Source organism: Camarhynchus parvulus, chromosome 12 (assembly GCF_901933205.1).
Source record: "Camarhynchus parvulus chromosome 12, STF_HiC, whole genome shotgun sequence".
NCBI classification, from domain to species: domain Eukaryota; kingdom Metazoa; phylum Chordata; class Aves; order Passeriformes; family Thraupidae; genus Camarhynchus; species Camarhynchus parvulus.
The window spans coordinates 17938442-17963795 of record NC_044582.1 but is presented as its reverse complement, the minus strand read 5'-3'; the positions used below and the strand labels follow the sequence as shown (position 1 = coordinate 17963795).

The window sequence follows — 25354 nt, the reverse complement described above, 5'->3', positions numbered from 1 at the left end:
CTGGAGATCGTTTACCAACAGGTGCATCTTTGATTGGTTCCATGTCAATTGTTTTTAATTAATGACCAATCCCAGCCCAGCTGTGTCAGACTCGGAGGAGTCAGTCACGAGCTTTCATTATCACATTATCATTCTTGTTTAGCCTTCTGATGTCTCCTTTCTCTATAGTTTAGTATAGTTTTAGCATATAATAATGAATAGAATAGAATAGAATAGAATAGAATAGAATAGAATAGAATAGAATAGAATAGAATAGAATAATAAATCAGACTTCTGAGAACATGGAATCAAATTCTCATCTCTCATCTCATCCTGGGGACCCCACAACACCACAGACCTCCAAGATCAGGTCCACCTTCCACCTGCTCTCTAATCAGGAGGTGCCACATCTACTTGTGCTTTGGAACCTTCCAGGGCTGGTGACTCCAGAACTTCAGCGTTTCTCTGCTTTTCCAATGAACCAATTTTTCTAAAAATCCACCCCAAACCACTCCTGGTGCGGCTGGAGGCTGTTGTCATGCCAGAAGAGCCCATCCCCACCTGGCTCAAGCTCCCCTCAGGTGTTTTTAGAGAACAACAAGGCTTCCCTCAAGCCTTCTTTCCTCTTGCAGGATTTCTCTACAGCAAGTTAGTTTCAGTTATTTATTCAGTTATTTATTCAGTTATTTATTCAGTTGTTATAAAGCACGGCACTTTTGGCTGTTTAAAAGGAGCACAGCTCTAGTGCAGACCCAGCCTGGCTCATGCCTGCCTGCTCCAGGCAGGAAAACAGCCAGGGGAGCTTCCCAGCCTGGCTGGGATTGATCCACAGCAAGGAGAGCACGGCTGGCTCTTCAAATCCTCCTGCATATTCAACACTTGGGGAGCAGCAACTGTGCAGCAGCAGCAGCCTGCAGAATGCCAGGAGCGTTTAACTGCTTGCTTTAAAGGCGTCTCTTTTGGATTTAATTTTTTTTTTTTTTATAACAAAGAGATTAAAGGGAACCAGCAGCCATATGGGAGAAAAAAACCCCAATAATTAGATGCATTCTGCCACCTGAAAGAGCTTCATCTCCATATTTCCCATTCTCTCAGCCATTTGTTTTCTCTCAGCTCTGGTTGTTCGTGAGCGAGGGAATTCTGTGCTGACACCAAGGCCAGAGGCAGTGCTAGGTGGGAAAAGGCTCCTTCTGTCAGCTTGGCCAAGGTTTGAGCAGGAGATGCTCCCCTGATCTCCTTCTCCACTCCACAGACTTTTAATCGCATCCTTGGGGATGTCCCAAGGCAAGCTCAGTTCATTTTTGGCCAAGCGTGAGGGTGTTTGACACTCACTCCTGGTGTCAGCTGAGCAGGAGGACAGAGAAACTCGGAGCTCATCAGCTTTGCTGTGTTTAAAGACAATAAATAGTTAACTGCACTTTGTTCTCCTGCCAGGCAGCCTGGATTTTATCAGGAGAAGGGATTCCTGAGTCAGGACAGCAGCTCCACCTGAGCTACAGGTAAAGGAGCAGAGACTGGCAGGGTCCATAACTCAGCCAATTCCATGGGATGGACCTTCCTAGAGAATTTCTGCATGGAAACCTCATTGCTACAGAATTCCCAGCATCTTTAATCACTGTATTTTGCAGAAAATAAGGTTTTTTTGGCTGGTTTCATTTTTTTTCTGCTGCTAGTTCCCATCTTTATCACCAAATCTCTTAATAGCAACTCTTACTCAGGCCATGTGAAACCTTTCAAGGTTAAAAAAAAATAAAACTAGTTTGATTAAATTGGGTTTTGGGACAAACAATCTATTTAGAAGTTGATGCTTTAAGGAGTAAAACATTCATTTAGAAGCAGGTAATTGTGTATAAAACCTAATTCAGCCTTGTGAATTTCTGTGGGATTCTTTTGAATGTTCATATTCCTTGGGAGGCCAGGACCTGTCATTGCTGCAGCTTTGGGGTGGCCCTGCTCCTCATGGGTCATTCAGTCCCTTCCAATAACCAGATCAAAAGTAATAACTGCTTGGGCCTAAAAAGTTTTGGAGTACATGAAGAAACAATGAGCACACTTCCCAAATTTATTACACTTCATACACAAAGTCTGGCTTTCTCCTGAGTAAATAAGAAAACAGTGCATAAATATGAGAGTGTCTTAGTACATAAATCTGCAGTTTATTTGAAACCTTCAGAGCATCCAGGAGCACTAATTTAATTTATATTCCACCATACAGGCAGCAGAATCACAAAACCATAAGTTACTAACTGGGAAAGAAAAGGAGATGGAAAATATTTTGTGGTTGGTGACAAGTTCTTGTCACAGCGAACGCGAAATTAATTTGTCTGCAGAATTAGAACCCACACCATGAGGGAGGTTTCACCTTTTTCAGCAGAGATGATGCATTGGGACCATGCCTCATCTTTTGTCCTGTGCATCTGGGGGCCCTTCAAAGGGAAATTCAATCTGCATTTGGGATAATGAAGCCCGTGGTTCGTTAGACAAATGAGCCCGAGCTGAGCTTTGAAAGGCGCATCACTGCTGACACCAGGGAGAATTAGGATCTGAGGAGCGCCATAATTAAAGCATTTAATTTTGGATCCTCCTGATGGATTACCTGAAAGCAGCAGTTTTCTGAAGCCACTCTCCTGGAGGCACAGCCTGAGCTGTGTGAGAGGGGATCTGCTCATCCCTGGAAGGACAAACCCAGGCCTTGCTTTGGTCAGGGATGGAAAAGGGGGACTGGAGACTTCACTTGTGGAGCCCAAAGTCATCCCCACATCTGGGATTTCCCTTTTAAAGCCTCCTACATCAACAGCTTGAGAATATACCAGAGGTTGAGCCCGGGATTTTTATGTAAATTTAGTAAAAATGGTTATTTGGAACCCCCTTGGAGCTGTGTGATTATCTACTTATTCCAAGAGTAGAATAAGTAGATGCTAGAAAAAAAACCCTTCTGTGAATACATTGAGAGGAATAGGTGGGAACTTCCCATGAAAAAAGAATATTCTGGGGTTGAAAGAAATCTTGTTTTATGTTATTCACATATGCTTTTTACAACCTCAGCTGGCAACAGCCCATCTGCAGGGATTGTGAACTGATTATTTCCTTTTCTTTGAGAAGGGAATGAAGAAAAATACAAACCACAGATAGAGTTTAATAAATATGTGCACCAGACATGGAAACTACACTTATTTCCATGCCAGGGACTATTTTTATTTTGCAACAGGAAAAAACCTTATTTTGAGAGAAATCTACAGACAGCAGCACAGTGTAACTCAACTGAACATAATTCTTTCCATGGTGCTCAATCCCCTGAAAGACAGGGAACAATAATTTGGATATATGGCATGATTAATAGAGCTTGATCCAAACCAGGACTTTTAATCCTGGCATAATATTAAACACTGTCACTGTAATGAATATTGGTGCAGAACACAAAGTCTCATCTCTTCTATTAAACTGCCACAAGCTGCAGGATTTGAAATAGTGGAGCCACTATTTCATATTTCAGTTTTCCCTCTTTCAAAGGATTAAGTGTAAGGTGCAGTTTTTTGCCTGTTTAGATTCATCAGAGAGCTGCACTTTATTTTATAATCCCATCAGAGCGAGCACTAATTTGCTTTTCAAAATCTTCTCTTTGTGGTGTCTGCTCTATAAAATAAGGTTCAAAGTCAAGGACTGGCCTGAGATCCTTTGTCTGTTTGGATTCATCCCTCCAAACCCTCTTTGCAGGGAGAAATTCTTATTTAACCCCTTATTTTCCTCAAAACAAGAAGAATTTCTGGGGCTGGTAAATGATTTGTGAAAATCCTTAGTGATATTTTAATGTGAAGTGCAAAAAGAGCTTTGCAACAGATCTATGTGGAATGCACCTACCCCAGGGTTCCCCACAGGAACATATTTGGGTGACTTTGAGCTCCCCCACATTAAAAAAGGCATCTTTAAGACGTTTTAAACCAAGTTTTAAGCTCAGCCAAGAGCCTGGCCTCTCCTAGCTGCACCTGAACTGTGGAAGTGCCTTTTGAGCCAGGCCCAATTGGTGTGATTTGCTGCTCCACACAGAAAAAGACACGCTGTTTCTCTAAATACCACAAAACTACTTTCATTTAAGACTTTTGCAGCCCAAAACCCCAGCGGGTTGCCTATGATCTGCCTTCAGCATGAAAGATTTCTGTTATTCACAGTGCCCAGGCAGCAGCAGCCACAGCATTGTCAGAGCCAGCGGCCTAACAGTGTGAATATAGAAAATTATGGATAATGGGAAAGCAGTTCTGAAACCTGAGCGAGATAATAACCACCGGTGCTCGTGGCAGATCAGAGGTGCAGCTCAACAAATGCTGGGCTGAATTGATTTTAACATAAACAGACAATAGCAGGGGCCAGGGTTTTAGTGGAATTTGGTAATCTGAAGGTGCTGCTGCATTTAGATGGTTCTGCCTGCAATTGTAAGCAGCTGGAGGCAGGAAACTTCCAGCTTTTCACAATGCCACTAATCACCTGCATGCCTCTAGAAATCTGGCCTTGTCTAATAAGTTAAGAGTGTTTCACCTGCAATCTGTTTTGCTTGCTTTATTCACATCTAAGTGCCAGCTCTGAAATAAAGCTTTTGCACGTGTTGGTGAAAAGGTGGTTGAAGGCTCTGTTTAGGGAGGAAAAAAAACCCCACACTCTGTGCAGTTCTGTACGAGACATTGAACTTCTAAAAATTAAATTTAAGAAGAGAAATAGTGAGAAATTCTCCAGTGTCACCACCCAAGAGCCTCTGCTCCCAAGCAGCACCTCCGACACGGGGTGCACATCAGCAGTGTGACACCAGAGTGTGTGGAAAGTGGATTTTGGCCGTGGATCCCTCGTATTCAGGCAGGATAACTCCAGGGAGGTCTGGCAGCGCTGCTTTCAGCTGCACATGTAGAAGGAAAATCTACATTAAAGCTGCATTAACCCTCTCAGGCATTCCTAAGCACTGCATAGAAGGGTCTCCCTGAGGGATCTCATTATCCATATGTCCTCTTAGTCCCCTTTTTTCTCCTTAAGATGTTCTTAAAATGGCAAAATCTGTTCATCACATTAACATGACCCGTCTTTACCCCTTCACTAAGATGTCAGTGCTTTGTACATCTCATTTCCTGGCTTTTTCTCCATCATTGTTCAATGCTTTCCATGCAACAGATGGAAATAAGAAATGACAACTTGAAATGTAGAGCCTGCAAGGACTAACACACAATTAAGGAGGTATTTTAAGAGAAGTAGCTTGACAGAATTTGGGAAAGAAAATCAGCTTTACCAAGAGTGCTAAAGTCTGGTACTGCTTTTGGGCCAAAAAAAGTGCATATACCTTTAATAAAAATTATCTCTAGTATTAGTTTGTGTAGAAATCTCATCTGAAAGGCAAGGCCATTTCAATCTTATTAACTTTTTATTTGCTTTATTTTTCTACTTGCCAGCCTAGGTTCCAGAGGAACATTTGATTAATTTGTGCTGTCTGCAAGTCGGGCTTTTAACCTCTGGGAAAGCTCTAAACACTTTAAAAGCTTACAGCCTTAAAATGGATTGTCAAAGTGAACTTAAACTAAATAGAGGTCAACAATCTCAGGGTTATTTGGGCTTTTCCAACGATGCTCAGTGGAAAGACTGGGGTTTGTGGGCTGGTTACAGTGATTCAGTCCCTCAGCTGCTCCCTGAATGCAGAGCAGCTGCCTAAGCCACCAGTGCAGCTGGGAACAGGCACAGCAGTGCAAGAAAACACAGAAAAAATGCAGGAAAATGGATTTTTGGAAGGAAGGGCTGCTGCTGGGTGTTCCCAGGGCTCCTCAGCATTGCTTTGGAGACAGGATGGTCAGGAGATCCATCCCACATACTCTTCAAATGTAACCTGATTCCCCATATTTGATTTTTAGCAATGAGAGAGCCCAGAGGAGGCTCCAGGATGATCCCAGGGATGGAGCAGCTCTGCTGGGAGGAAAGGCTGGCACAGCTGGGATTTTTCCCCTGCACAGGAGAAGCTTTGGGCTGAGCTCAGGGTGGCCTTGCAGGGCCTGAAGCGACTGCAGGAAACATGGAGAGAGACAATTGACAGGAGATGGAGTGATGGGATACAGGGAATGGGTTTAAATTGAAGAAGGGCAGGTTTATTTGGGATATTGGGAAGGAATTCTTGGCTGTGAGGGTGGGCAGCCCTGGTGCAGGTGCCCAGAGCAGCTGTGGCTGCCCCTGGATCCCTGGCAGTGCCCAAGGCAAGGCTGGACAGGGCTGGGAGCAACCTGGGATAATGGAAGATGTTCTTGCTGAGGGCAGGGGTTGAAACTTTGATGAACTGGATGAGCTTTAAGGTCCCTTCCAACCCAGAGCAGTCTGATTCCATGATGTCACACAAGCACAAAAACCATTCCTATTGTGATACCTATCAGGGTACACTGAGCGCTGTCACCTGGAGTCAGGTCTCATCTCAGAGTCAAAACTGCTCTCAGGAAAGAAAATGTTTGTTCCAGTTTTCCCTTCTCTTCCCACCTTCCCTCCCCCTGCACCCCCGTGAGCCTCAGTTATAGCACAGTGCTCTCTCTCACTTCCTTGGGAGCACATGGCACAATCAAAGCAAGGTTAAAAAACCACAAGATCCACAAATCCCATTCTGACCAGAATAATTCCAACGTGACAGGAGCAGTGTCAACCCCCAGACTGAATAAAAACAAAGCTCTTACTTTCCCAGGGCAAAGCACTCCAGTCTGGCAGAGGAGCCCTTGGCGGCGTAGGTTGTTTCTGGAAAGCGCACCTCAATCTTTGGCTCATACTCCCCCATCACACCTGTGGAACATCAAAACAGCTCACTCCAGCTGAACCCCAGACCTTCCCATGCAACACAGCTTCGGGGCGAGAGGGAGGGTGGCATGAATCTCTTCAGAGCCTCGTGTTCCACCCGTGATGGAGCTGGTTTAACCTCCTGGGTGGAGTTCAGCCCTCTGCTGAAAACTCCGTGAAATCTCTCCATTCCCTGCATTTAGGAGTTGAAGAGTGTGACTTTATGCAAGTTTTACATTCCAAGTCTGCTGTGCATCAAGGTTTTTAAGATAATTTTGGGTTCACACCTCTTATCAGGCAACAGTTTTGCCGCTAGTCACGCTCAGGACACTGTGGTGATCCTATGTGCAAGAAAATTAGAAAATCCCATGTCCAAACTACTTGCAAAACTCTTAAAATGTCTTTAAAACACCCAAATGTGAGTTGCAGACTTGAGGAAGGCCGATGTAATTAGATGGAATTATCATATTTGAAAATCTGGCTGAACGTCTGATAAATCACAGATAATCCAGTATTAATTTAGGGTGTTTAATTTTGCAGCAGGTTTGGGATGGATTTAGGAAACTAAACTTTTAGCTGAACTTCTTCAATATCTTTTCTGTGTCTCACAGTGAAATTCATTCCAACTGTAGGGGATGAACATAAATCAGGTATTTTCCTGCAGTGTCTTTGCCCGCATCCCACAAAGAAAATGAACCAATTCTTGTTTTATATTTAACAGGCATCTGCATAATATTGCACATGTGACTTCCACTGCTGCCTCAGAGGCTGCCAGCGTTGGAGTCAATCCAGAGGCCAGCAGAGAGAATGGGAGCAGAGAAAGGGACTGATAGAAGGAGTCTGAGAAAAGGAATAGCGTGATGAAAAGAGAAAAAGAATCAGAAAAGATCTTAAGCATCTGCAACCAGAGTTTGTGCCAAATTATTAACTTTGGAGCTGAGGAACTGCAGCTTTGGTTTGTGTGAACTGCTGATGCTATGGAACAGCAGAGCCTCGCAGTGACAGCATTATTCCATGCTTTATTTATTTATTTATTATTCCATAACGCACAGCTGAGTTTTGTTTATTCTCCAAATCCAACTCTGCACAGACTTTTGTCAGTGATTGTCGCCACTGCTTTGCAAACAGCACGAGTATATTGAAACTTAGGCGGGCAAACTCCCAAAACAAACTTTGTGTACAGATTTCCAGGTCTGTATTTCTCCCCACGAACATTTAATTACAAATGTTGCCAGGAAGGCATTGGAACGTGTGCAGGGGAGGTTCTCACCTCAGCAACTCAAGGCAGCTGTCTGGAATTGATATTTGAGCTATACTTAGATGACAAATTTAGAAAGATTTGTTGGATTTAAACCTCAACATGGGCATGAGGTGGGAAATATTAACGTGCCATGTGACATTCTCTTGTTTTTCAGTGACACTGGGAACTTTCTCTGCATGTTCATCTCGTCACCCCTGCCCCAGCCAGCTCAGATACCACTGATGCCTTAGGATTTCAGCTTTGATATTTTTCATGTATTTGTAACCCTGCAGTTCTTCAGTGTGTAACTCCAAACCCCACACTCAGTGTGAGCTGCTGCTTCCCCATTTGGGGCAGACACAACAATTCCTCTCCAGGCCTGGCAATCAAGGACACCTCACTGCCTCAGGGCCCAGAGATGGGAACAAAAGTGACTTGGGGGAGCAAACTTGGGGTCAATGACTTCATTACCTGAAGCTGGAATTGGCAGATTAACCCCCAGTATGCAAATGGCCCAAACTTATAAAAATGTGAGAACTCATGACCTGCTGTCCATTTTTGGGTGCAGCCCCTGAGAGGCTTTGTCTGCCCTAAATGTACCTGAAGGCCCTTCAATAAATAGAACAGTTCCAATAAATAGAACAGCTTTTTATTGCCTTGATTCTGTCTGGCCTCTGTTTTAGGTAATCCCAAAAAGGCATGGTCACTGTGGGACCATGTCCTGCTGCAGAACCTTCACTGGGGCAGTTTTCCCTCCGTGGGGATGAATTCCCCCCATCTGGAGCAGGAGCAGTTGGGGTTCTGAGGCAGCCCAGCACTCACCATCGCCCCTCAGGCTGAGGGCAGTGGGGGTTCCCCACACCTGGCGCTGAGCCTCGGCACTGCTCACGGCACACGTGTAATTCCCAACGTCCCAGGGCTCCACCTTGGCCAGGTACAGGTTTCCTGTGGCCTGGGAAACGAAGCGCCGGCTGTCTTGCCCAAGATCCAGGGTGGTATCGTTGAAGATCCACGTGTAGGACAAGGCTGGAAAACAACAGACACACATCACACATCCCTCCCAGTGGGGCTGGCAGGGAGAACGAGGAAAAACCACTGGGGAGGCACAAATTAGCACAGGCCAGGTGTGGCATCCACATTCCCTGAACGTGATCCCTTCACCCAGGGTTTTTCTCCTGAGAAGCTGGAAGGCAGCGAGAGAGGGCTCAGAGAAAAGGAAAACAATTCTTATCTCATTTGCTTCTCCTGTGTTGTGCTCATGGGGAATGTGTTTGGAGATTGTTTACCCACAGGTGATTGTTCCATTGGATTCTGCTGGGAGTTGTTTTTGCTCTTTGGCCAATCAGGGCCAAACTGTGTTGGGACTCTGGAAAGAGTCACGAGTTTTCATTATTATCTTTTTAGCCTTCTGTAAGTATCCTTTCTGTATTCTTTAGTATAGTATAGTATTCTTTAATATAATATAGTATAATAAATACTACTTTTATTATTATTTATATAATAAATAATAATATTTAGTGTAGAAATAGATAAGAAATAATAATTTAATAAAATATATAAGAAATAATAATTTAATGATAAAAATATAGATAAATAATATATATAAATATATATTTATATACTATATATTATACTATTATATATTATACTATACAATATAGAGTATATTATCTATTATTATACTATATTATATATAGTATAATAATATAATTTATAATATATAATATAATAATATATAATATAATAATATATAATATAATAATATATATAATAATATAATTTATAATATATAAATAATAATACTACAGTATAATAAAATAGCCTTCTGATAAGATGGAGTCCTCCTCATGATTCCTTCCTTCCTTCATCAGTGACCCTGAATTTTACAATAGCCAGGTAAGCATTGCTCGAGTTTTCAGCTCATTTCAAGCCACTTCAGGAGGTCACAGCAGTTTCTGTCCCCTGCAACTCCTCATTTTCCTGCCCAGCCTGCTCCTAAGCAGGAATGGTGGTGCTGCAATGGTGTGGGAAAGCTGCTTTAGTGAATAATTTTTGTTTATGGCGCTTTCCCTCTGAAAATCCTAAGGGCAAATTGCTGCTTGGTGCTGCAGCTCCTTTTTTCACTCTCAATATGGAAAAATGAAACTGGTTCCAAGGAGCTCGAACACTGGATTTTCATGGAGGGATGAGCTGAGCTGCACAAAAGTATTTTGAAGATGACTTAAAATTTGATCCTATGGCACATTTGGTAATGTACATCCCCTTATCTTCCATACTTCTTGCCCCATTCTCACTTCCTGCCCCTTTTCTGCCCCTATTTCCCACATGGTGCTCCAAAATGCAAATCTTTATAATGTACATCTATAAGACCAGGAAACTTAAAACTGATTTATTTGACCAGCCCACCCTGGAAAAGCAGATATCCTTGTGAGTTTACCATTCCCTGTTTTGGGGAAAGGCTTCTGGGCCAAGCCTTGGGTGCTGAGGAGCAGGTTCAGAGCTGGTCCCCCAGTGTGGGGTGACGCAGGGTGTCCTGCCAGCCCCTCTCTGCAGCTGCTCTGCACCCAACAGCAGGAGCAGGACTCAAACCTTCTTTTACAAGCCACAGTAAATCAGAACTTTCCAAATCTACCAGTTTAGCTCCTCTTAATTAAATGCATAATTCATAAGCTAACAGTGTTCTGCCAACAGCTTCATTTTTACACATTTCCCCCATCAACAACCCCATTCCAAAAAGATTATTTACGTTGCTTTCCCCCCCTCAGCTCCAGCTTGGGAGCAGTATGGTAATAAGTCTGCAAACTCCAGTAGTTTTGTGGAGTTTTATGTTATCAGCTTCCAGCATTTTAGGACTCTCATTAGAAATGATGCATCTCCAGGGAGCAATCAATGACACTTTCTATACTTGGCTAAATCCTGCAACGGGCTCCCTTTTCCTGCAGATAATGCGAAACTTTGCCGTGCTCTGCAGTAAACCTGGGAGATGCAGCAATTAATTCTCACTGTGTGCAGGTCCACGTGCTCACCCACAAGATCAAAGCCCCACTTTTGCGTATTTACCTGCCCTTGGACTTTGAGGTGCCTTAAAGCATCTATTTATCGAAGAAAATCTGGAGACGGGGGGGGTTTTCCTGCAGGAAGGATCAGAAATAAGGGATGCAGCCATGACGTGATCTGTCTTGCAGAGACACACAGACTGTTTCCCTGTCTCAGGAGCAGGTTTTTGCTGACTGCAGACTGTCTGGGCAAGCAGACCAAAGTGTGCAAAATTCTGATTTCAACTCATTTTTCTGAAAGTCTCTAAGCTGCAAGATGGGGACTCGACAGAAAACGCTGAAGATTTGCAGGTAAATGCTTTAATCTGTGTTCAATTAAATGTTGTCCACATTTCTGTGGAGGAAATACCTTGGATCTGCCCTCTCCCCAGATTTCCCAAAGCACTGAGGGCTGGTACCCCAATTCCTGCCAGCTGCAATTTTTGCCTTCCTCCTTACTCAGACCTGCACTAAAGTAACTCTGGGCAATAAAACCACTCTGAGTGCTTGGACCTGACATTTGGATGCCCAGATTTCCATGCCAGGATAGCTTATCCATGAGAATCTGGGAATAATTTTGAGAATGAGTAATAGGAAAAAAGCAGTTTGGAATTTCTCTGCCAAATTCTGCTGGTGGCAATTACAGAGTGAAGAAAGCCCTGACCCGCTCTAAGGGCATCTCTGTACCTGCCAAGACTCCAAAAGGATTCTCGGGAAGGATCTTTAAAATATTTTATGGCATGGAAGCAAAACCAGCCATGGGATGCAGCTGAATTCTCTGTGCAAGATGGAATAAAATAAAACTCTATTAATGCCAACGTTGTGCAACACAGACATTCTTCAGGAGGTCAATCTGTGAATTAATTAATCAATAAAAGAGAACCAGACCTTTTCTGTCCTGATTTCTGTTCTCAGGGGGCTCCAGCTGACTTCATTTTCTGAAGTTTCTCCCTGTCTGCTCCCCACCATTGCTTCAGGGACTATTGATGAATTTTCCCATTAGCTGGGAACAAGCACAGGCCCCTCTTAGTCATATTTAAATCCCTTTTCCCCCCAGTATGAGGGATACAAACACTCCCCCTCTCCTAGCTGCAGGTTCATCCTCACCCATCTGCAGGCCATCCTTGCCTAGAGCCTAATTCAGCTCCACTAAACTCTGTAGAAACCCTAATTTTAATTGACTTCAGTGGGAGTTGGATGAAATCTCAAGAGGAAGGAGCCAAACTTTGGAGATTGAACTCTTTTTTTATTGCTTTTAAGGCATAATACCAACAACCTACTCCCTTACTCAGTATCTTTTCTTGGAAAGTTACTACAGCAACAGGTAATAGAGTAAAAAATCCAGAACTGCGTTATAAAATCTTTCATTTTGGGTCACTTGGAATAAATCAGATGAGCAGATCCACTGAGTGAACCAAAAAAGGGAGAAAAAGCGCTTTGCTCTCACTTTAATGGCAGAGCAGGAGTTATTTTATAGTGCTGCAATGTTAGGGTGTGTTTATTTGTGTTATTTTTTAGTTTGTGGTGTCAGTGTCCCTTCTCACCCCACAGACCCCAAAATCTGGTTAATCCACCTTGTCCTCCAGGTGGGCAATTCTGAGCTTGGCCAGGCTGGAGAGCATCTCCCACCTCTGTCAGCCCTGAGGGTTTTCCTGCAGAGCTGAGCTGGGAAAGAGCTGATAATCATTCCTGATATACAGATCTGGGGGTTGAACATTCCAGTGCTTCCCTGAGCCCAAGCAAACCCAGATCAGTGCTGCTGGTCCAGGCTGGGCTCAGGGAGGGGCCTCTCCCTCCCTCTGGAGCTGGATTAAAGATTCACAGGGACACCCAGCCCATGACTGAGTTCTGTAGAGGGAGAGACACTTCAAACCCTCCCTTTCAGATTCTGCACTTTATCAAGTGCAGCGTTTAATAGAAAATGCAGAAATCAAAGGCCCTTTCTCATCTCATCTCCTCCCATCCTCTGCACACACCCAGTTTCACGTTTCACCTCCTTCCCCAGCCTTCTGCAGGCTGAGAATTAGGAATTTTTACCCCCCCAAGCAGGTCCACAGGGGGCTCCTGCATCCTTAGGAGTGTTTTGGGGTTTGTTTAGCCTCCCAACAGCAATGCCAGCACGCAGGAAAGCCCAGAGCCTCCATCCCACTCCCAGCCCTGGCAGCTCTTCCACTCCAATAAATGCAAATGCAGAGTGATCCTGCTGCTCCTAACAAGATTAGCAACTTCCTTAAAGCTCTGCAGGGAGCCAGCTCGGAGGAAACAGCCTTTAGATCAGGCTGCACTTCTGAGGAAATAAATGAACAACAGTCCACCCCACAGTCTTGTGTCAAGTATTACCGTTTAGGCTGCAGCTTCTGAAGCACAGGCAGGTCAAGATCATGTGTAGCTGCAGAAATTAAAGCTTCTTCCAACTTCCTCCCTCCATGCCTTTCCCTACCTCAGAGATCTCTAGAAGCCACTTTTTTTTTCACTAGTAAAGTATTACTATATTACAATATAGTAAAATATTACTATATTACAATCAAGTAAAATATTGCTGTATGTTGATTACACAGGGGAAAAAGGCTGACCTAAAGGACTTAAAGCAGAGCTGGGATGAGGTTGAGGGAAAAAATCCAGCTCACCTGGTCCCCCCTGCCCCGCTGAGCCTCGCTAAGAAGCAGAGGGATGGCAGAGCTGAACTTTGCAAGGTGTGGAAATGAGCCTCATAAATAACCAGAGACAGAAATTAGTGAGGAGGGGCAGGCTGAGGGAATAAAAGGGCTGGGCTGGGTCAGGTAGCCTGGGGCAGCCCTGCTCTTGCTTTAAAAGCTAATTACAGGCTGTGATTTCTTTGTTTGTTAACTGTAATTTTTAATGTCCTAATTGATCTAGGGTATAAACTTGGGTGGGTATTTTTTTTTTCTTTCATGCTTGTGTTTGATCAATCCTGAAAGTCCTAATATTAGTTCACAGCAATATGGAATTCTCTTTTTGTTCTCTGAGATGCTTTAAAGGTGATGTGAAAGCTGCTGGAGCAGCCTTTTTGTACATTTGTTTGTTTGCTTGGTGGGGTTTGTTTGTTTGGTTTTGGTTTATAGCTGACTACTATATTTTTGTCCTCTATTTAAATGAATCACTCATTTTTCTTGTACAAAAATAGGTTAGCAGTGCTCTCAGTTAAGAAACCAGCACACAAAAAAGAAGCAGCACATCTTTCCTTGTCAACTGTATTGGAAAATTACGTTTAATTCCAATTGAGCTTTAAATATTTTAAATATTTTTGACCATGGACCAACACTTTAGGTGTTTGATAAGCAGCTGAGTGTCCTGATGAGCTCTGCAGAGTTTCCCTGTGAGCAGGAGGTTTGACTCCAGTGCTGTGGTGCAGGACCAGACAAACTTGGCAACGTGAGAAAGAGAAGTGAGACACTTCCCTAGAGACCACGGGTGGTAGAAACACTTGTGCAGCTCTCGTTCCATCTTCTTGATGTTATATGGGAGGAACTGAATTAATGAACCCCCCTTGTTTTCCATTCTATTACTTCTATTCCTCTTCTTCTATTGTTATCCTGGCTTTTAGAGGTTGGCAGGAGGTTTTACCCAGTGCTTCCTATTTCGAATTTCCTACATTAATAGCAGCTGCTTCAAACAACTGCTGTACAGAGGGTTCCTGTCTTCCTTCAAGTCATTACATCACAGGAAAGGCAACTCTTTCCCTGCTGGTAGGGCTTATCTTCCAAATTCCTTGACATCTCTCTAATTCCTGACACATTTAAAGTGCTGCACACAGCTCTTGTAATGTGAGCTGGAAGCACAGTTTGTAATCCTTCCTCCTGTAGGTATTGTGAGGTGGAGGCAAGGGTTGCAATTAAAAAAACCCTAAATATACAATCCTTTTTAACAAAAATGACTTGCCAAGCATCTTGAAATAGTCTCTGACTTGTCGTGGCTCACACCACGTACTCCATCCCCATGGTATATAATTTAGGATCCTGAGAGTGTTTAGGGATGACAAAAGGACTCAGGCTCTGTTCTCTGGGGACTTGTTATTGCAGGGAATGGATTTTCCAGGTTGGTCAGCAGCTCCCAGCCCCAGCTGCAGGAACACTCTGGCAAAGCCTTTGCTGGTGGATTCCATTTTGTCACTTCAATTAATCTGGCGGGAGCTCACCTGGTAACTATTTATTTGTTCTGAATGTTTTCTCCCCCTCCTTCCTATTTGTCAAATCATAATTTTACCCTGCAGCAGGAGGGAAATAGATAGTTCAGTGGCTGCAGGATGGATGTGTTGTCTTTCTGCCTGTCCCACTGATGCATTTGAGGAACTCTTTGAAGCCTTTCGTGCCCTTAAGGACCTTGTTTCACTTCATCTCCTTGATTATATCCTCCTTTCATATGGCTGTAAACACCCAGTGAGCTGACACTTCCTTTCCCTAGGACTGGAGGGGCTGCTGGTGATTGATGGGGTTTTCTCCCTCTCTGAAGTACTGCCTCCTCTTTCCACATCACTATTCACCTTCTCCTGGGAGTTTGGCTTATAACTCTGTTTCTTTGAGAAGGATTGAGGGTTGCTGGGAGCAGGACATGGAAGCTGCAGCTCCTGTGCATGTGTGGTCACTGCTGCCAAAAGCAGGAGGGGAGTCATCCAAGAGCTGCTCATTCTTTAAGGGCAGAACAAGATAATTTGGTAACTATGTCATTGATATTTCCCCTCTATTAATAAATATTTACTTGGGTAAAATTTTCACCTGGATTTACCCCACCCAGAAAGGAAGATCTCCAGGGGCTTATGGTGAGCGCCCCCAAATAATTAATCAGAAAACTCCTTTTCATTCCCCATCTGAAGCTCTGACAATTCCTATGAAACCTGATCTAGGCCCTCCTTTGAACAGGCAGCTCACCTCTCCAGAAGCCCCTTCCAATCTAGATTATTCTCTGATTATCAGGAAGGGATAAAATCAGGGATTCAAGAGCAGAGCCCAAACCTTCATGACAAATGCAATGTGTCTGATGCAGGATTCAAAGGAGGGCACTGAGCAGCAAGCACTCAAGGGGAAAGGAGCCTTTCCACGCAGACCTGGAGTGGTTTTGGTGTAGGAGGAATTGCTGAGGGCTCCTTTTCTGCCATTCCATGAGGACCAAGGCCCTGGGAAAACCAGGAATGTCAGCAGAGAGTCTTCATGCTGTCCTTGCTGTGCCCCAGAAATGACAGGTTACATTTATACCTTGGGGTTTAGGTTTTTCTGTTCTGTTTGGGTGTGCAGCTTTCAGCTTTATATTAAGAGTTACTGGGATCTTTTCACAGGGTGGTGAAGACAAAACAATCCCATTCTAGCTGGAGACCCAAGGACAATCTCTTCAAACTTCAAGCCCAAAGCACAAACAACATGAAAAGAGGAGGGTGGGAAAGCAAGCAAGGAGGATGAAATGTCATAATTTGAAGCTGTTAATTGGACAGTTGGCTTCTGTTGGCTTCATGCAAATGGACTAAAACTTATAAAAATGTGAGATCTTGTGACCAAGCCCTTTTTTGCTTCCATCTTGGAGCCACCTGGGCAGAGCCACGACTGTGGCTTGGGTACTGCCAGGGTGTGGGCTTTGATGGCACTTCAATAAATATCCACTTTATTCCTCATAACTCCATCTAGCCTCTGTCCCAGCTCCTTAAGGCACCACTGCTCCCTGATATAACAATAAAATAATGAAAATAATGAAATAATAAAATAATAAAATAATAAAATAATAAAAATAAAAATAAATTATTGATAAAAATAAGACAAAAATAAATAAAAATAAAATAATAAAATAAGAATAAAAATAAGACAAATAAAAATAAAATAATAAATAAAAATAATAAAATAATAACGAAATGATAAACCTAAAATAATATAAATAAAAATAAAAATAATAGAAAATAATAAATATCAATAAAATAATGAAATAAAAAATAAAAATAATAATAAAATAATAATAAAATAATTTAAAAGGGCCCTAAAAATGCATGAACCCAGTGCCTTTTGAAGAAATAAAATCCAAATTTGTTGTGAACCCAGGTAATTGATGCAGGAGCAAATTCCAGTGCTAATCGCCCAGGGGATTTGCTCCTCCTGAGGCAGAGCAGGGGCTGCTCAGGCTGTCCCCATCATACCTCCGTGGTGAGGGGGAGTTCCACAGAGCAGGACCACTCCTTGTCCCTCTCGCACTGACACCGGGCTCCTCGGCCTCGTCTCGAAGTTCTCCAGGTCTTGAGGGAGAAGGAGAAAACAAGGCCTGGTTATTGTCCATCACAGTTATTCCCAACTGCATCCCAATTTATCCAGTTTATTTACTCAAAACCAGGCGTGTATTGGACAGCAGAATTTAATTTAATTCATTGAGAAATTGCATGCAAGAATAGCATGTCCAACGTAATATCATGGAATTACAGGGCCATTAAGGTTGGAAAAGACCTGCCAGCTCCTCCAGTCCAACCATTACTGAGTCCTTTGGCATTCACAAAATATTTATTCCTACAGCACTTCTACTGCGACTTTGGGAATTTGTGTTTACAATTTCTATTTGCAAAGCCAGTCTATTATTCCACTACTTTTCCCAGCATCATTTTTTTTTGGAACTTGCAAGACTTAATCTACATGAGTTGGAAAAAAAATGCATTTTGTTGTGTTTCCTTTTCTATAGAAATAGTGAACAGCTGTGTTCTATATATACAAGTGATAATTAAAGATCAGCAGGACTCCCACAGAGTGTAGGTTTAAATGATGATAAAAATATGTTGTTTTCTTTAAGATTCTGGGCTGGCCCAAACTGGCTGCAGTGCTTGGATGTGTTTTAATTGCCTTGAACTTTAGCACTGGTTTTAGAGGGGAGGAAGAGAGGACTTCCAGTGGGAAATCTCCTGTCCATGCCCATTTCCCACAGGTGATTTTTATGGCTCTTAAAGTCTATTTTTCAATCTGCTGCTTCCTCATGTTTCACTGAGATGTTGAAGAATTATCAGCTTGATTCCTGTTAATTCAATTACAAAACATGACACACTAGATGTACTTTAAAAAAAAAATTATTTACTTTTTGATCCAGTTTTCATCCTAATGAGAAGCCTTCCCATTTTCTTAGAGACATTTGGGAAAATGATTGCTTGAAACTCATTCAAAATATGCTTTAATACAATAAATATCAGCTTCCCCTTAAACCTCTTTATACCACAGAGCTGTAAACTGCCTGCCCTAAGCTCATTTTATTTACCTTGCTGCAGATTCTTGTTTCAAACAATTGTTCCATTTTTCATCAGCTGAACACCAACCTGAGCCAGAGTTCAATAGAGAGAAACAGCCCTCGTTGGTCAGAGCAATAACGATTACTACCTGTACAGCCTCAGCTATTTATGTCAATATATCAATTTTCTCCCCCTTAGCTGAACTTTACACAGTTAATTTTTCTTTTCCTCCTCTTCATCTCCTGGATATTGGTCTCCTATGAAGACATTGCCTGCTCAGAGGGGGCTGGATTGAATTAAGCACCTGTAGCACCTCCTCGTGCTGTCATAGCACAATAGATGGGGGCTGTCAATACACGGGGAAAGGGTTTTAAACTCTGATGTTCTTTTAATTGCCTGCTGGCTACAGCTCTGCCTTGGATTATGGGTAGTCCAAGGGGGAAAAAAACATAAGAAAGGCCAATAAAAACAGAAAAAAAATCATTTATTTAGTTGTATTCCATCCTGTAATTCTAACTAAAGGACAAAATAGTAGATGGGTGTAATATGATTAATTAGAGTTTGGCTTCATTAGAGTCCAGTCTCTGAATTTGTGGATTTATTTACTCATTTTGAAAATTCCTTCTGAGAAAATTTACCACATTTTCTTTCTTTCCCGGCAATTGTCTTCTGAGAAGAAAAAGGCCAGCACCAAATATGTGTGTGGAAAAGTGGTCCCTGGAATTCCTGTCAAGATTTGCTTGGGGTGCCTGGTCTGAGGCTTTGTGCCCTGGGACAAGGGGGGAAAAGATCCTCAAATTCCCATATTTATTATATTACATTTTTAAAAAAATATTGGAAAGATGCAAAAATTCAGATTTTTTTTAGGATTCAGGCACTAACAACAAAAATGGTCACAGTTCCCTTTCCTATCTCTTTCCTTCATCTGCTAATACAAAACAAATTGCAATTTCTACTTAAAAATAGAGTTAAGCCCCCAAAAAAACTCTGGGGCAGTATGGAAAATCTGTGCACTCTAAGTGGTTCTTCCCAATACTTTCACTGTGATAAATCAGCCCTATTTTTTTTTTTTTTTTTCTGAGAACAAAATTTCAGTTGTTATGAGACATCCGAGAAAGGAGGGAGAAAAAATAAAGGAAGCGCAGTGCAGCAGGAGGAAAAGGTTTTCCTGACAATTGGGAATTAACTGTGTAATACCTCGCTCTGAAATGGGAATAGATTTTGGAAAGTAATGAGCTGCTAGTAGCAATTTTTAGTTTAATGACACAATATGTCATGTTATCAGTTTTACTCTCATTTTAGGTGCTGTGTCACCTGTCCGTGTCTCTCCATTAAAACCGTGACGAGTGCCCCTGACTGGAATAATTAAAAGCAGGAGGATGAGATCTCTTAGGGATCTGCTGTTTTGCAGGGAGCAGGACCATTTTTGGTTGTACAATGGAACCATGGAGTGCTTTGGGTTGGGAGGGACCTTGAAGATCATCCAGCTCCACCCCTGAGACACCTTCCACCATCCTAGGCCGCTCCAAACCCTTTCCAACCTGGCCTTGGGCACTGCCAGGTATCCAGGGGCAGCCAGAATTTCTCTGGGCACCCTGTCCCAGGGCCCCCCTACTCTCCCAGGGAATAATTTTTTCCCAATATCCCATTTTCCCAATTTTTTCCCAATTTTTTTCCCAATAACCCACTCCCTTTCGGTTGAATCCATGTGGAGAGGAAGTTGGCTGTGCCTTTTCAATCTCCACTTTTCAACCTTTAGGATATAAATCCGTAGGCAGGAGTTTGGGCTCTTTCATGGCCTGTTTGTAGCTTTGATATACAAAGCAACTCGGATTTTCCAGTGAGGGAGAGGAGATTTCCATCCCTTTATGCTTATTAATCATAGGTATAAAAAAGCAGCTGTGGAGGCACATAAATCATCATTTAATCTCTTCATCTCACCCATGACAGGGACAAATATGCAATGTCCTTATTTAACCCAATTTTTAAAGGCCTTTAGGAAAAGACATTTTCTTTAAAGAATTCATTGCACTGAACTCCAAGATCTTCATTGTTCTGCATCCTTTAGAAAACCTTACCTCCCCAAAATTTCACAGGCCAAACCAGAAATGATCTTTTACTTTGATTGATTTTGATAGATAATTGTACAAAGTGAATTTATTCGGTGCCTCTTTCTGTAATAAAGAATCATTGAAGAACAAAAGAACCCCAAACCTCTGAAAGAGCAAACCAAGGCAAAATAGATGAAGAGAATCCATTAGTAGAGTCAGCGTTGCTTCTGTTTTCATCTTTATTGGACTCTTCCTGCAGGCAGGCAGCATCTCCCATGGAATATTGTGACTCCTCATTCAAATGGGTTCAATTAGGAGCTATAAAATAATCCAGTTTTGCTTTGCAGTCCAGGTGGATGAAAGAGGGAAGAGGTGGACCCTCAGAAATAATGTTTGTCTTTGCCACAAAGATTTCTCCATCTATTTCCCAACCTATGGGGTTGAATTTTCAATGATTTATTGCAATTTGAAATGTGATAAGTGTGTATATATAGAAAAAAAAATTCCTGAGGATACCAATGCAGATATTCCACTTTGTTCTTGTTATTCTGAAATTCTGGCTGCTGTCAAAACCCCTTCTCCTTGCCCTGGGTGTTCATTTACACCAGGAGAGCACAAGCACTGTGTTCTTCCAGCTCCTGTTCCCTAGCACAGCTCTATAACGTAACATGACATAACCTAATAAAGCAGAATGTTGCTTGTCAAAAAGAGTATCAACTAAGAAGGCTAAGATCAGGTGTTTGGCACACATTTAGATTGCTAATATGCACTTAGGAATAAGATGACTATTTAACAGATGGTATATTTGCTAACTTCAGTGTTTCTGCAGAGATCTATAAATAAATTATCACCTAGTTCCTACATAATTCCTTTCATTCTTTGTCTGTATTTATCTCACTTGAAGAACAACGAGTTCCCTCACACTCCATTGCTCTCTCAGCCGCGAGTTTTAACAAAAATCCACTTTTTTCCCCCCCTGGATCTGTGCATGTTGGCAGACTGCTCTTGGTAGAGCACGATTAATCAGTTGGATGTGATAATGAGGTCGTGGGGGCCAAGCAAAATGCTCAGATGCACGAGTGATCCTTCCCAGGGAGGAGTGGGAATGATGCAAGGACTCAGCTGCGTGTGGCACGGCCTCGTCTCCTGCTGGGAGTGTTGCAGGGCTGAGCTCACAGCACCCCAAACATATGGCATTTTGTGGGCTGGAGTCTGGGAAGGGCCTTCTCTGATGGGAGCAGGAATTCTTGAGGTGGAGGAGGCTGTCAGCTCCTCGCTGGGAATGAAGGGAGGAGTGGGGAGAAGGGATGGGTCAGAGCATTTTTCACTGGGTGTAACACAACTTTACCCTCTTGGGTCAAGGATGTCATCATGGAATTGCAGAAGGTTTGGGTTGGAAGGACCTTAAAGCCCATCCCATTCCACCCCTGCCATGGGCAGGGACACCTTCCACTATCCCAGGGTGCTCCAACCTGCCTTTATCCTGATTTATGCCCTGAAAGTGTTCCAGGTAGATTTTAAAGAGAATAAAACCAGAGGTTGAGAAGAATATCAGTGTTGGATGAAGGTGACCATCGGTGTCACTTGGCTGAGCACAAACCTGCCAGTGAGAGAAGCAAACCCAGGCTGGGGGAGGTGTTTGCCTGAAAAAATGGTCTCTGGAGACAGCAACAAAATGGAAGTGGTGGACAGAAAACTTTCCTGCTGAAGCAATTCCATTAATTAATAGGTTAATTAATAGGTTCAACCGTACATTATTTTTTCCTTAATGTTTTAGAGCTCATAATAATAGAGATAACCATAAATCCCAGAGTGCTTTGGGTTGGAAGCACTTAAAGCCCATCCTGTTCCACCCCTTGCCATGGGCAGGGACACCTTCCACTAGACCAGGTTGCTCCAAGCAACATCCAGTTGCTGACTGCTCATTAATATATTTATTCTAATTTCCCCACTATTACCCACACATCTGGGGGTTTCGTTTGCTTTATTTTAATATAAAACTGCCTTACAGGTGTTGGAATAGCAAATTTAACTACACAACAGAGTGAAAGGTCAGTTTTCCTGGGAGTGGGGAACTGCTTCTTAAATATATTGGATAGGAACAAAAACCAAATCACAAGCAGGAACTCATTCATTTCAACCTCCCAATCGTGTCTGAAATTCCTGAACCTGCTCAGGGCCAGTCCACCCAAATCCATCCATTCCAAACCAGTCCATCCTAAGAAGGAGCACGGAACTTCTCCAAGGAAACCAAGGAAACTTGGGTGTTTTAGTATATGAAATTGTTACAGACAATCAGAGAAACTCCAATTTATCACCTTGCGTAATTACCACTGTTCATCTGAATTAAAGTGATTTCATGCTTTCTTGAACTTTTGATATTTTTTTTTCCCCTCATAAATGTTTTGTCATTGCATAATCCCAAATATAATAGTTGTAATTACTTGGTATTGAAATGTGCAATGAATGTTAAGGCATGAGGAGTAAGAGCTCCTTACAAATTAGCCACGCTCCTGAGGACAAATCAATACAATTCCTCACATTTCCATGTGCCTGTGTCAAATTGTGATAGATCACTTCTGTTCCCCTTTTTTCCTTCTGTGTCTCTTCTAGCCTGTGATATATTGCAATAGGAGAGGTGTTGGGAGAGGTGTTCCTGCAGTGATGCAGCACAACAGGAGTTTCCTCGCAGGGAAATGGGGTACAAAGCTCAGCACTTTTCCAAGGAAGCTCCTGGTTGTGATTTGCTGGGAATATTTCCAGCACCTGTGTTATCAGCTGACAATTAGTTACCTTCCTCTGCTCTGGCTGTAATGAATTAGGGGCCCCATTTGGGGCTGAATTTGGTGCCTGAATCAGAGAATTTAGGTCTGTTATAACTAAGATAATAAAAATTAAGCCTATTGAATCTTTATCTCAAATTCTGCAAGGCCCTATGCTTCCAGATTTTGGGTTTGCTATTTCTTCTCTCACATAAAGGAAGTCCCAAAAAATTTGGGGTTAAAGCCCTTTTAGCTGCAGGCTGTGCCTATCCAGACCATCCCAGACCCCTCCTGGACATCAATCCTTGTTTTTGCTTCTCCTGAGCATTTTTGTACTGCCTTGCCTTGTAGGAGACAAGCACCAATCTCTTGCAGCCTGGGTACTACAGGGTATGTTATGGAAATTTCCTTCTTTCTCCAAATATCTCCCAAAGGAATGGCTAATCTCCTTCCCTCCAACTTCCACTGCAAAGTAAACTCTCTTTTTCAGCTTTCCAAACTGCACTAAACTTGCTGAACAAACCCTCTGACAGTTCCTTTGTCTTGGTAATACTGTCAATACATTAATCTTTCCCCGTTAGCATCTAATCTCAATTTTTTAAATGTTCTAATTGATTTTCTATGAATTCAATTCTGAGATTAAGAGTGGTGTTATCTCTAATTAAGGTGTCTGAAAGCTGCTTAGTATTTCCCATTTCCTGCCTTTTGAATACTTGGATTTTCTCCTCAACACCTGCTGAGTTACCCTGCTCCATCTGAAGCACTCGTGAGCCTTTTACACCTCAGATCTGGAAGATTTGGAGCTGAGTCAGCCAGGAGCAGCCCGGGAAATGCCTGAATGTCTCCTTTCCCCAGAACAGGTTAAAAATCCACTGGAATTCCCGCTTTTGTTCTCATTTCCACCCTAAGGGAGCACTGCATCCTAGAGTGGGTAAAGAGAAAGCTGCCCTGTGCCCCAAAACTCCCTGATGGAGTTGGTTGTCAAAAAGAGAGGGAAAACCACGATCACTGGTCCTGTCCTTGGCTGTGTAATCATCCAAAGACCTTCATCAGTGCTTCCTTATTTAGTTAAATTACTTTGGAGCTTCCAAGGGCAAAGACCTGTAATTTACACTTCAGGATGAACACAGGCCCCGGGTTCTCAATTCAGCTTAAATGATCTGAATGGCCAATCCAGGCACTCATTTTCAAGGTGGGGAACAATAATTTCTGCCACAGTCTGATTGTCTTATTCAATTAAAGAGTGAAAATGCCCTTTACAAAGTAATATCAAGCTTCTCTAGAGGAAAAAAGTGGAAGGTCACAATTAAATTAAACAGGGAGGGTGAGGTGAGAGGGGGAAAAGCCCTGAGCTGGCTTGATTTTTGTTCATGCACCAACAAAGCCAGAGCACAGAAACACATGCTGGGAAGCTGTAGAGCTGGTCTACATCTGGCCTTTGTTATTTTTTCCCCCCTGCTTTTACAGAGTTAGCAGCATAAAATATTAAATTTCTCTTCTGAGCTGAGCACAGGACTTGCTCTGAGCAGTAAGTGTTGACACAGCCGTAGGGCTCCTGCTCCAAAGCCCATCTGCAGGCCAGAGGCACAGCTGAGGAGCTGCCCCTCTCCCAGGGAGGGAATATTTTTTAAATATTTCATATTCCTGAACAGTTTTCTCACTTGTCACGGCACAGTTCATTTGTCACCTGTCATCACCAGAGTCACTTCGCCATCTGCAGGAGTTCTCTCCAGATTGGAGAGCTCTTAAAGACAGATTTCTCTCCCTGGGCTGAACCTCAAGGGTTGGATTTCTCCCTGCCACATCTACACTGATTCTCCTGATTTCCAGGGGAGATGGCCCTGGCTGCTGTGGCAAATGTCCTTTTGGCAGGGGGTTAATTCTTATCCAAACCCTCTTTCCCTCATATTTCCCACTTCTCCCACAGCAACCCGTTTTTAACTATGAGGAGATGGTTCAGGAACTTCTCCCTTCCCTCAACCTGTTGTTGGGGACACGTGGCTGTATCCTGGTCCTGCAGGAAGCACCTCTGGCATCCCTGCCCTGGGTTCTGATGGATACAATCCCACTTAAGGCAAATAATTCATTCTATAATGCTTCTACCAACAAAATAATAATCAAGGTTTGTAATACACGCAATAAAAAATGGCAAGGAAGAGAGGAAGCGTGCTAAGGAAGAGAGGAAAAGTGGCAAGAAAGAGGAAAAGTGGCAAGGAAGAAAGAGCTCTCACATACTGCTGACTGACCGTGTTCACAGGGGTCTTATGCTGAAGGAAGAGACGAGGATCTGACTATATTTCAGAAGGTTTGAT

The 25354-nt window shown here is 42.8% G+C and overlaps 1 protein-coding gene across 1 annotated transcript in view; it reads right to left on the bottom strand.

Annotated features, from left to right (window-relative positions):
• CNTN6 (contactin 6) overlaps window positions 1-25354 on the bottom strand; it is a 78179-nt gene that overhangs the window by 44011 nt on the left and 8814 nt on the right. The window contains 3 exon segments of the mRNA XM_030956667.1: window positions 6660-6762; window positions 8819-9022; window positions 17165-17260. Coding sequence (XP_030812527.1) covers window positions 6660-6762; window positions 8819-9022; window positions 17165-17260 — 403 coding nt within the window.